The sequence below is a fragment of the Palaemon carinicauda genome, chromosome 8, assembly GCF_036898095.1.
Source record: "Palaemon carinicauda isolate YSFRI2023 chromosome 8, ASM3689809v2, whole genome shotgun sequence".
In the NCBI taxonomy this organism is placed as follows: domain Eukaryota; kingdom Metazoa; phylum Arthropoda; class Malacostraca; order Decapoda; family Palaemonidae; genus Palaemon; species Palaemon carinicauda.
This window is the reverse complement of record NC_090732.1, coordinates 174,258,832-174,271,331: the sequence shown is the minus strand read 5'-3', so window position 1 is coordinate 174,271,331 and position 12,500 is coordinate 174,258,832. Positions and strand designations below refer to the sequence as shown.

The window sequence follows — 12,500 nt, the reverse complement described above, 5'->3', positions numbered from 1 at the left end:
CTGGGTGCCTCTCTCGTTTCAACTAATTTTACTTTGTAATATTCCACTACAATATGCTAAACCCCACACCATAACCTAAATGTGTGTTCCTTTCTTACTATTATAATACCTAAAATATAAATTATATTTAACATCTGACTATTCACTGAATTGTTTTCATTTTCATAAATGGTATTCCTGGTTGGCAAATCAACACAAGCACTTGTCAGTTACACGGGTAAAAAAAGACTAATGCTACATTGCTATCCCTAAGTCAAGGATCCTAAAATCACTGGACAGTAGCACCACCTAGCGGAGAAATCACAAAACACAGGAGTCATATGATTGGCGAAGGCGAGCAAACGTTTGAGTAAACCTCCCTCATTGGTTAAACGTTTCAAGTAATTAGGTGATAAACACAGGACAGAGCAATTGACTGAACTATAATTGGAAATATTTAATAATAGGTATTAAGAATGTCACCACATAGCAGACAAAACACAAAACACAGGAGTCAGATGCTTGGCTAAGGCGAACAAAGGTTTGAGTAAACCTCCATCATTGGTTAAACGTTTTAAGTAGGTGATAAATACAGGACAGAATAATTGACTGTACTATAATTGGAAATATTCAATAATAGGTATTGTGATTATGTAACCTAGCAGGCGAAACTCAAAACACAGGAGTCAGATGATTGGCTAAGGCGAACAAAGGTTTGAGTAAACCTCCATCATTGGTTAAACGTTTAAAGTAGGTGATAAAAACATGGTAGAATAATTAACTGAACTGTACTTGGAAATATTCAATAATAGGTAGTGAGAATATGTAACCACCTAGCAGACAAAACACAAAACACAGGAGTCATATGATTGGCTAAGGCGAACAAACGTTTGAGTAAGCCTCCCTCATTGGTTAGACGTTTTAAGTAATTAGGTGATAAATACAGGACAGAGCAATTGACTGAACTGTACTTGGAAATATTTAATAATAGGTATCAAGAATATGTCACCACCTAGCAGACAAAACACAAAACAGGAGTCATATGATTGGCTAAGGCGAGCCAACGTTTGAGTAAATCTCCCTCATTGGTTAAACGTTTAAAGTAAGAAGGAGATAAATACGGGACAGAGCAATTGAATGAACTATAATTGGAAATATTTAATAATAGGTATTGAGTATATGTCACCACCTAGCAGACAAAACACAAAACACAGGAGTCATATGATTGGCTAAGGCGAGCAAACGTTTGAGTAAACCTCCCTCATTGGTTAAACGTTTTAAGTAGGTGATAAATACATGGCATAATAATTGACTGAACTGTACTTGAAAATATTCAATAATACAGTAGGTATTGAGAATTTCCCTTTCTGAGTGGGGCATGGATACCTGAACGCAGTGAAAGGGTTTGTGTATCGCCATGATCAACAAAGCTGTAATAGTATGGACTACCCATACTAGGTTGGTTTTCTTTGAGTAATCAGACTAAAGTTTCCACCATCACCAATCCACAGTGTCCAGCGTGGTGATGAAAACTGGCCTAACCCCAGACATGGATTAGGTCTTGTCTAAGGCCTTTGTTCTGCAGTGGACTATAAACGAAAGTATTTGTTGTTGTTGCTGTATTGAGAATATGTAGGGAAACAGAGTTTAAAATTGTCTCTCTCAACAAATACTTTCTGAACTATTACTGCACCAAATGATTACCAAATTGTAATAATCACTTGAGTATTTAAGTCTATATTGTGAAATAGTACCAAATACAGTATATTGCTTAATTAAGGCTTCTGTTGTATCTTACAACGTTTATTTAATTTTATTTTAAATGAATTACCTTACACTAGTCAGGACATAACTTAAGTACTTTATAGCACGTACTGAGAGTTATTCAGCAGTAATTACTGAGTAAAATAATGAGAATATATTTAACTCTACTCTTAATTAATTATGCAAACTATGAATATTTATACGACTCACTAAAAGAAAGACAATTAGAATTTAAATGTAGGGTGACTTACTTCATGTAAATGAATGCCATATAATTTTAAATGAGATGGAATAATGAATTCTATAGAAATTAACACAAATTTATTTTACTACAAGATATATAATTAATGATTATGATAAAAATGGTTCAAATTCATCCAAAAATGTCTGAGTTTATGCAATGTATTGAATGTTCAACATATTATGTAATATATAAAGGAATTAAAAAGTATTATATGATATTTATTGTCTGGTGTTTATGGATTACAGATATTCATAAAAAAGTTACAGTGCAGAACTCTAATGTTAATTTCATCAATGTAAATCAATTGTATACAGAACTGATATAATGCATGTGTGTATATGTACAGTATGTATATATATATATATATATATATATATATATATATATATATATATATATATATATATATATATATGTATGTATGTATGTCTAAGTACATATGTACTATAAATATATACCTACACACACACACACACACACACATATATATATATATATATATATATATATATATATATATATATATATATATATATATATATATATATATATATATATATATATATACAGTACTGTTTACATAAATATTCGTATGTAAGAGCAAGTATAAAACCACATAAAACGTAATAAGCATACAAATAAGCTGGAAATTTAATCCCAATTTAGTTGTGCTAAAGATAAATATGCACAAATATAATTGCAGTATCTTAATTTTTCATCATATGAAGAAAGAAAAAACAAAGGTAAGAAAGATTCCTCTACACTCAATGCAGCGAAGAATGGCTGATAGGGGAGGGTACCTGATTCTATCAGGAGTTTTTAAAGAAGGCTCTTCTACACTCAAAGCAGCGAAAAATGGTTGATTGGGGAGGGCACCTTTTCTATCGGGAGCTTTAAAAGAAGACTTCTCTACACTCAATGCAGCTAAAAATGGCTGATAATGGAGGGCACCTGGTTCTATCGGGCGCTTTTAAAGAAGACTCCTCTACACTCAATGCAGCGAAAAATGGCTGATAGGGGTGGGCACCTGTTCTATCAGGCGTTTTTAAGGAAGACACCACTACACTCAATGTAGCAAAGAATGGCTGATAGGGGAGGGCACCCGATTCTATCGGGCATTTCTAAGGAAGATTCCTCTACACTCAATGCAACGAAAAATGGCAGATAGGGGAGGGCACCTGATTCTATCGGAGTTTTTAAAGAAAGATCCTCTACACTCAATGCAGCGAAAAAAGGCTGATAGGGGAGGCCACCTGATTCTATCGAGAGTTTTTGAAGAAGGCTCTTCTACACTCAATGCAGCGAAAAATGGCTGATAAGGGAGGGCACCTGATTCTATCAGGCATTTTTAAGGAAGACTCGTCTACGCTCAATGCAGTGGAAAATGGCTGATAGGGGAGGGCACCTATTCTATCGGGCGTTTTTAAAGGAAGACTCCTCTAAACTCAATGTAGAGAAAAATGTCTGATAAGAGAGTGGGCCTGATTCTATTGGGTGTTTTTAAGGAAGACTCCTCTACATCTAGTGCAGCAAAAAATAGCTGATTGGGTAGGGCACCTGATTCTATACGACGTTTTTAAGTAAGACTTTTCTACAATGAATGCAGCAAGAAATGGCTTATCGAGGAGGGGACCTGATTCTATCGGCCATTTTTAAGGAGGAAGACTCCTCTACACTCAATGCAGCAAAAAATGGCTGATAGGGGAGGGCACTTATTCTATCGACCAGTTTTCGCTGCGTTGAGTATGAAGATATACACACAAGCAAAAGTTAATCAGTCTTTTATCAGTTATGAATAAATGGAAAAAGTAGTCCACCTTCTTTTGTGAATTTCTTCACTATACGTTTCGGGCGATTTGGACGACCCGAAGATGTATACCTAGCTGTAATAACACGAGAAAATATGAATTAGTCACCTTTCATCGTTTAAATGAAATCATGCATATCCAAATATTCCAGAATTTTAATGGTGCTAGAATATCCTACTTAACAGTGCAGTAAGTGTGTCAAACCAAGATAAAGTAATTGAACATATATAGTAACTATATCGAATCAGTATTTTCGACTTTGTCATCATCATCATCTCCTACGGCTATTGACGCAAAGGGCCTTGATTAGATTTCGCCAGACGTCTCTATCTTGAGCTTTTAATTCAATACTTCTCCATTCCCCATCTCCCACTTCAGGCTTCATAGTTCTCAGCCATGTAGGCTTTTCTGTCATCTTCGCTTTCCATTGATTGACAAAATCTATGGAAGATTCATTGGCTAGATTCATCAAAGGATAGCCAGTTGCTTGTGATGTGCAGTGCCTATCTATTTTTGCACAATTCTTCATCAAATCTGATGTGACTTTATCATACTCGTATTTTTTCTTATTGTCTAATTTCATCAAATTATGTATTGTGTATTTGTTCGTGTTTACTTGAAATAAAATATAAATTAATTGATGCTTAAACTAACTTTATGCTATTAGAAGCTAGAACCAAGAACGGAATAAATATTCTTTTCTAAATATTTTATTGTGTTGATGTTTAATATATGTATGCCAAAAAGAAACGCCAAATCTCGACTACTTGTATTCTTGTATTCTGATTTTTTAATTCAGCTATAGCTTAGAATATAGTACGAAAATGAAGAAAATACTTATTCAAGTCGATATATAATTCAACATGATACTATTTGTAAATATTCCCTAACCTTCTGTCTGTACACAAACAAGCCCACAACACTGCAACTAAGACCGAGGCAATGACAGAGCCGATAACAGTTGGTATGTGTGTGTGTGTGTGTGTGTGTGAGTACACTATTACTGAAATATTGTCAGCGTTTGCCTTCACCCTTACCTTTATGTGTTGTTGTTCTGGTTCTGTGGACATAAAATATACGAAATTTTAAAAATGGATAAGATATTTCGACAGCTTTACTGTATTTTGAATATCTCAATAACATCAATATTATAAAAAACTGCAATGCACAAGTGAGTTCTGGTCTTAACACTACCTTTTCCCTCAAGCGAGTCTATCTCATTGTGAAGCTCTGTCACTAGCTTTTGAGCTTCCGAAAGCGCTGTTTTGTGCATAGTAATCTCTCCAAAAATAGTTTCTTTTGCAGTATCAATGGCCTTAATGACTGAAACTACCACTGTAACGCTAACATTCATTTGCCCTCCCAGGACGCCTTCGGTCAAAGACTCCAGAAGATCTCCAAGGCAAATGAGTTCATCCTCTCCTTTTTCATATACAGTATCGTTTAGTAAGTCAGTGACATGGTAAAGGACATCAACTGGCGTGGCAGCGTAATTCTCATAGTTGCAAAATGGGGAGATGGTTATCTCTCCGTTGGAGTCAACAGCATTTAGAGTAAAGGTAGCGCTCTGTCGTTTTCTTCTGAACGTAGTCCTGATTCGTCGCTTTCTTCTGGAACTCCTTGGTTGAATTGCTTGTTTCAATCTCTCCAATGCACTTCTTACTCTTTCCAAGAGACTTATCATATTGATGATTTTATTTATTTGTATCTCAAGTGCTTCGATTTCCTTGCTCGGGTTGCTCAGATGGTCTTGTTCGGTTTCAGTATCTGGGAGAAGCCCCAATATGAAATATAATCTTTTAGATTCATTCCCAAACATTTTAGAAAATATTAGCTTTTCAATGTTGAGAATCTTTAATACTTCAAGAAACAAACGATAAGAATTATAATAATTGATGATATAATGCTATTGGCAAAACTATATTAATGTTAATCTAGCATTTAAATGATCCATAAAAAATGCAGATCAATAAAAAAATATTACTTGAAAAAAGAATATATTGGGAAAATATGATCACTGTATTTGATAATGTTTGATTCTTGTGATACCATCAATGGAGTATATGGTTTGATAAGAAAATCTGAATATTTTTAGCACATAATAAGTTACAAAACGCAAAAAGTTCAAAGTTATATTGCTGCAATGAAATCTATAAGATACAGCATACTACTCAATGCATTTAGAATCAGAGTGACAAAACAGATATTCAATTTGCATAGTGGTATCTATAGCAATGAATGCTATCTCACCTGGTGACTCAGTTGTAGTGTTGTTCAGTGAGGTCTTTGTTGGTCCAGGGGTAGTATCTAGCCGAGTGGTGTTTTGACCAACAGTTATTGGCTCTGTCATTGCCTCTGTCTCAGTTGTAGTGTTGTTCAGTGAGGTCTTTATTGGTCCAGAGGTGGTATCTAGCCGAGTGGTGTTTTGACCAACTGTTACTGGCTCTTCCATTGCCTCTGTCTCAGTTGTAGTGTTGTTCAGTGAGGTCATTGTTGGTCCAGGGGTGGTATCTAGCCGAGTGGTGTTTTGACCAACTGTTATTGGCTCTGCCATTGCCTCTGTTTCACTTGTAGTGTTGTTCAGTGAGGTCTTCGTTGGTCCATAGATGGTATCTAACCGAGTGGTGTTTTGACCAACAGTTATTGGCTCTGTCATTGCCCCTGTCTCAGTTGTAGTGTTGTTCAGTGAGGTCTTTGTTGGTCCAGAGGTGGTATCTAGCCGAGTGGTGTTTTGACCAACAGTTATTGGCTCTGTCATTGCCTTTGTCTCAGTTGTAGTTTTGTTCAGTGAGGTCTTTGTTGGTCCAGGGGTGGTATCTAGCCTTGTGGTGGTTTGACCAACGGTTATTGGTTCTGTCATTGCCTCTGTCTCAGTTGTAGTGTTGTTCAGTAAGGTCTTTGTTGGTCCAGAGGTGGTATCTAGCCTAGTGGTGTTTTGACCAACAGTTATAAGCTCTACCATTGCCTCTGTCTCAGTTGTAGTGTTGTTCAGTGAGGTCTTTGTTGGTCCAGGGGTGGTATCTAGCCATGTGGTGTTTTGACCAACAGTTATTGGTTCTGTCATTGCCTCTGTCTCAGTTGTAGTGTTGTTCAGTGAGGTCTTTGTTGGTCCAGAGGTGGTATCTAGCAGAGTGGTGTTTTGACCAACAGTTATTGGCTCTGTCATTGCCTCTGTCTCAGTTGTAGTGTTGTTCAGTAAGGTCTTTGTTGGTCCCGAGGTGGTATCTAGTCGAGTGGTGTTTTGACCAACAGTTACTGGCTCTGTCATTGCCTCTGTCTCAGTTGTAGTGTTGTTCGGTGAGGTCCTTGTTGGTCCAGAGGTGGTATCTAGCCGAGTGGTGTTTTGACCAACAGTTATTGGCTCTGTTATTGCCTCTGTCTCAGTTGTAGTGTTGTTCAGTGAGGTCTTTGTTGGTCCAGGGGTGGTATCTAGCCGAGCGGTGTTTTGACCAACAGTTATTAGTTCTGTCATTGCCCCTGTCTCAGTTGTAGTGTTGTTCAGTGAGGTCTTTGTTGGTCCAGGGGTGGTATCTAGCCAAGTGGTGTTTTGACCAACAGCTATTGGTTCTGTCATTGCCTCTGTCTCAGGTGTAGTGTTGTTCAGTGAGGTCTTTGTTGGTCCAGGGGTGGTATCAAGCCGAGAGGTGTTTTGACCAACTGTTATTGGATCTGTCATTGCCTCAGTCTCAGTTATATTGTTCTTCAGTGAAGTCTTTGTTGGTCCAAGGGTGGTATCTAGCCGAGTGGTGTTTTGACCAACTGTTATTGCCTCTGGCCTGGTGGTCGCAGGTGCTTTCAATGTTGGTGAGAGAGATACCATAGAACCAGTAGTAGTACCTGAGGCAGCTATTGTGCTTTTCAGGAAAGGGGTGGTAGCCCCGGTTGCAGTTGAAGCTGTTGTCTCTGGTATGGTGACAACATGAGTAACAGATGTGGAAGGGACAATTGATGTTGGCGAAATGGTTGTCTCAATCTTATCAGTAATTGAGGCAGCTAGATCGATCTCCCTGGTATTCTCAGGCTTGGTAGAGTCTGGGGTTGTGGTCCAGGAGACAGTTGCTGGAGCAGGTGTTTCCTTTTTTGAAGCTCGGACAGGGGTAGCAGTTGTGTATGTTGTAGTTAATTTTGTCATTGAGGTGACAGGGCCAGATAATGTTTGTGAAATGGATGTCACAGACCTAGTAGTAGCTGAGCCTACAGTGGTGGCCGTAGTACTCTCGGGCCTGATGGTGCTTAAGTTATTGGTTATGGGAACAGGGGTGGTGGTCCAGGTCGCAGTTACAGAAGCAGGTGTTTTCTCCACCATGAAGGTGCCAAGGGTAAAAGTTGGGGGATCTGCGGTATTCATATGACTGGTATTGCGTGGACTAGCAATTGTTGGTTGTGATGTTACTACTATCCTGGTGGTGGCCTGGGCAGAAGTTGTTTCCATACCACTGGTATCTGGAGTATATATATAGTATGTTGTTGTAAAACCATAGTGTTTGGATTATAGGAAATTCACATCATGGCAGTAGGATAGAACGTTATCTGCAGGACATTGAGTGAAAACTTCTCTATCAAAGAAGATCGGCTGTGATTTTTGAGGTATTGATTTGATATACTTATTGAAGTCTGAAGATTTATAGTGATATTCGGAAGCATTCTTTTCAATTACTTCTTAGGAAAATAGTGGGGTGGGGGGTGGGGAGGGTTGCAAACCAATAAAGATATTTCTACACAAGGGTTTCAATTCCAATTGAATCATTTCTTAGCACTTGGTAGAAAGACACATTAGTCAGTAAGCTGTCTTGAAGATGTTTAAAAATATTGTTTAGGAATTATACGAGACCCAAGTTGATTTATTCTAGAAAATCATATTTGTTTGGTGTTCTTTCCATATGCTTCAAGCTTCAGGCTTGTATTCGTTTGGAAAACTTAGTTCTTTGGGGAGAGTTAAAAATGGAAAATTTGCAGGAAAATGGTAAACACTAAGAATAAATAATTGAAATGGCAAAATCAACCAAACCTGAATGAAATTATTCATCCAAACTTTTTCATGATAGAATATTGGAACAACTTAAAACTTGAGATGTTAAAAGTGTAAGCGTTAATTAACTCAATCATATAAAACCACCGAGTGGTATATACCATTAATTTATAAAACGAAGTTTGGGAAAGCTTTCAAAGATTTCAAATTAACTCTAATTAGCAGATATAAAACTCAAATAGGCCTAGCTAACTTTTAACACAGCAACGCTAGTATATTAGCTATTAGGAGTATCTCTAAATGAGATGTAAATACCAGGCTATCCACGACACCAAAAAGTATTATTATATTGTTATTATTATTATTGTTATTATTATTATTATTATTATTATTATCATTATTATTATTGTTATTATTATTATTATTTGGTGGAATATCAATCTTAATATCAAACTGTCAATCAGTACATGAAGGAGTGGTAGTATTTGTGTTTGACCTTGAACTTTGTAAATATGTCATACAGGGGTCACTCATATTATGTGGAATTACGACCAAATATTAGAAGTTCATAAAATACTTGTTCCATGTATGTTGCTCTCTATATTTATGCAAGGAGATATATAATCAAGTAGAGGCATGCTTGCACACACACAAACATATATATATAATATATATATATATATATATATATATATATATATATATATATATATATATATATATATATATATATATATACACATATAAATACATACTTACAAATATATACTTCTTGTAAGAGAAGAACTTGAGCAAATACATACTTGAGACCATGGATGATTCAGCTTCTCCAATATATCTATCAAGCATTTCAACCTGATTTTGCAAAGCCGCCAACTCTTGTCGTTCGTTATCAGTGACATTCAGGATTACGGAACTTGCTCCATCAATATAGTTACTAATCTCCTCCACCAAAGACTCACTGATGATGTAGGTTCCGTTCTCCGCCATCAGTTGAAGCAGCTCCAGTAAGTCTGAATAGCAGGTAATTTGATCGAGGGTCCCGTCGATAGCCGATATGTAGTCACTAATGACTGTTAGCAGGATGCCTGCTCTGGTGCTTGTGATGGAATCGTTAGCGTTTAACCCACAATAAGGCGATATCATCAGTTCCTCGCCGTCCACGATACTAATTGTGAAATTGACTTCCCTTTTATTTCTTTCTTTGTTTTGAAGCAGCGTTGCTTTTATGCTTTGAAGCATTTGGTTCGTGTTCTCTAAAGCCTCTAATCTCTTCTCCTTCTCCTTGATTTTCTGCAGAACTTCTTCTTTCTTCTTCTTTAGATCTTGAATATGTTTTTGAATGTGGCCGACAGTCGTCGATGTGGTTGTTGCCTCTGCTGGAGATACCAGGTCAATATTATCAGCTTTTTTTCTTTTCCTTTCTACTATAAATGTTGTTTATATTGCTTTCTATGTTTGAATAATATTACTCTGAAGTGATATATAAAGGTATTTCATGCTGCCTGTGTAAAAGATTATAATTCCGTATAGTTACGCTGTAATGGACTAGTAATATTGATAAGTTATTGCAACAATGACGGAGAGGGAGCAAAAGCTTATGAAAATAGCAAACATTTTATTTTAGTTTTGAAATACTCAATTCATTAGAGTAATCAATCCCACCTAGCTTTACTTCACCATCAAACTCTTACTTTTCGTTCCATTGATGATGTAATGAGTATCACTGATAGCATTGATAACCTCCTTGGAATTTTCAATGGTACTGTTGGCCTCATGACTGGTTGGCTTAATCGTCCCTTCTTGGAGCGAATGGGAGACGACGCGCAGGATATAGGTGAAGCACATAATCTGGAAAGATGTTCCTGGATTATAAGGAATTGGAATTTACATCTATGTGGGCATCTCTCCTATATAATAAAGAGCAAAGGTCTGACTAAATATGTATATGCATATATATATTTCTTTGCTGTCACACTCAGGGTGGTGAGCGAGCAGTCATATCCTGGTGGAAGGGGTTACCCTGAGAGGTATACTCACAAACCACACTATCGCACAAATTGCTGAACCAACGGGTTGTAAAAGGCGGGACGGGATGGGTTGAATCTGTGTATGTGCATATCTATCTAAATATTAAAAGTCAATTTTGACGGGTCATGTATATTATTATTCAACGTAGTATGAAATTAGCCTTCGATAAAGATTCCATATCGTTATCTAGGACAATCTCTGCTGAGATTAATACCCTCTGTGGTACTTGGAAAAACAGCAACAACAACAATTGCACCCGTATCTAGTTCACTGCAGGACAAAGGCCAAAGACATGCCAGTTTTCACCAAAACACTGGCTACTGTGGATTGGTTATGGTGGGAGATTTTCGTCTGACTGCTCACACCAAACAAACCTAGTATGGGTGGCCCTGACTAGTACAGCTTTGCTGATCATGGGCATACACAAACCTAATTTTCTTTTAGTACTTATTCAACAAAATTATATTTACTAACGGAGAAAAGGTTAAAAAATAATAACTCACATCATTTAAGTATTGACTCTCCAATGGGTCGCCTGCTGGCAGCGATGCAACTCTTAGAAGCACGTCAATAATTCTCTGGAAAACCTCATCCATTATTTGTTGAAACGAACCTTCTATTGACCCTCCGAAGCCTCTACAGTTGGTCTGGATGAGATAATGTGAAGACCTGGAAGCGATTTTTCCAAATTTCTTCTCATTCAGGGTTGTTATCATCTCCTGAATCCCGTTTTCTATGTCATCCAGCACCTGTTTCACTCCGTTGGTAGTCGAATTGTCATCTTCCGAATCCCCTTTTCTATGAGTCCCGTTTTCTATGTCATCCAGCCTGTCAATAGTTCGTGTGCCGTTTTCTATGTTATCTGTATAACTCGTAGGAATTATTTTCCTTTCGTTTCTGGAGTCGATTAACAAGAAACCTGATGCCTTTTTCGAAGGCCCTCTTAGGCTCAGAGACCCTGCTGGAGAATTTAATTTGACATGTATAGACTGGAGACCATTATGATGAAACATGAGTGCCGTAAAAGATAGAAAAAACTTTAAGTTTTCCATAAATCTCGAAGATTTATATCTTTTTAAGGGTCTTAAAGATAAACAGAGTATGCTCGTTAGCAATAAATCTAGTATGGAATAAAGGACAGTGTCATAGAATAGAGTTTCACAAAATCTAGGTTTTTTCTATCTAATCTGAATTAATACTAAATACATGTAAGAAAAATATAACTCGATATTTAAACCAAATAAAGAAAGAAACCTCTCTCTCTCTCTCTCTGAATGTAGTAATTTCTTTACATACAAATTACTAAATACATGGAATAGACTTCCAGCGGATAAAGTAAACAGTAACACATTAAACGAATTCAAGAGTAAGTTATACATCATCATAAAAATTCTCTAAACATTTAAATTAATTCACTTTACCTAACAGCAAGTGGTCTCCGAGGATGGACTAAAAAGTCTACGAGACAGCCAAAATCATTGTAACTCTCTCTCTCTCTCTCTCTCTCTCTCTCTCTCTCTCTCTCTCTCCTCTCTCTCTCTCTCTCTCTCTCTCTCTCTCTCTCTCTCTCTCTAACTTCATATCTAACATGAAACCAGGCACCTCTCTCTCTCTCTCTCTCTCTCTCTCTCTCTCTCTCTCTCTCAAACTTCATATCTAACATGAAAGCACTCTCTCTCTCTCTCTCTCTCTCTCTCTCTCTCTC

At 37.0% G+C, this 12,500-nt stretch overlaps 1 protein-coding gene across 1 annotated transcript; it reads right to left on the bottom strand.

Annotated features, from left to right (window-relative positions):
* Positions 1 to 3,604: 3,604 nt before the first annotated feature.
* LOC137645574 (uncharacterized) lies at positions 3,605 to 11,808 on the bottom strand. Its single transcript, XM_068378374.1, has 7 exons — positions 11,299 to 11,808; positions 10,459 to 10,615; positions 9,568 to 10,143; positions 6,046 to 8,238; positions 4,990 to 5,562; positions 4,833 to 4,855; positions 3,605 to 3,721 (listed from the first exon to the last, which is right to left on the bottom strand). The coding sequence occupies exons 1-7, from the start codon at positions 11,806 to 11,808 to the stop codon at positions 3,605 to 3,607; spliced, it is 4,149 nt and encodes a 1,382-aa protein (XP_068234475.1).
* Between the last annotated feature and the right edge of the window lie 692 nt (positions 11,809 to 12,500).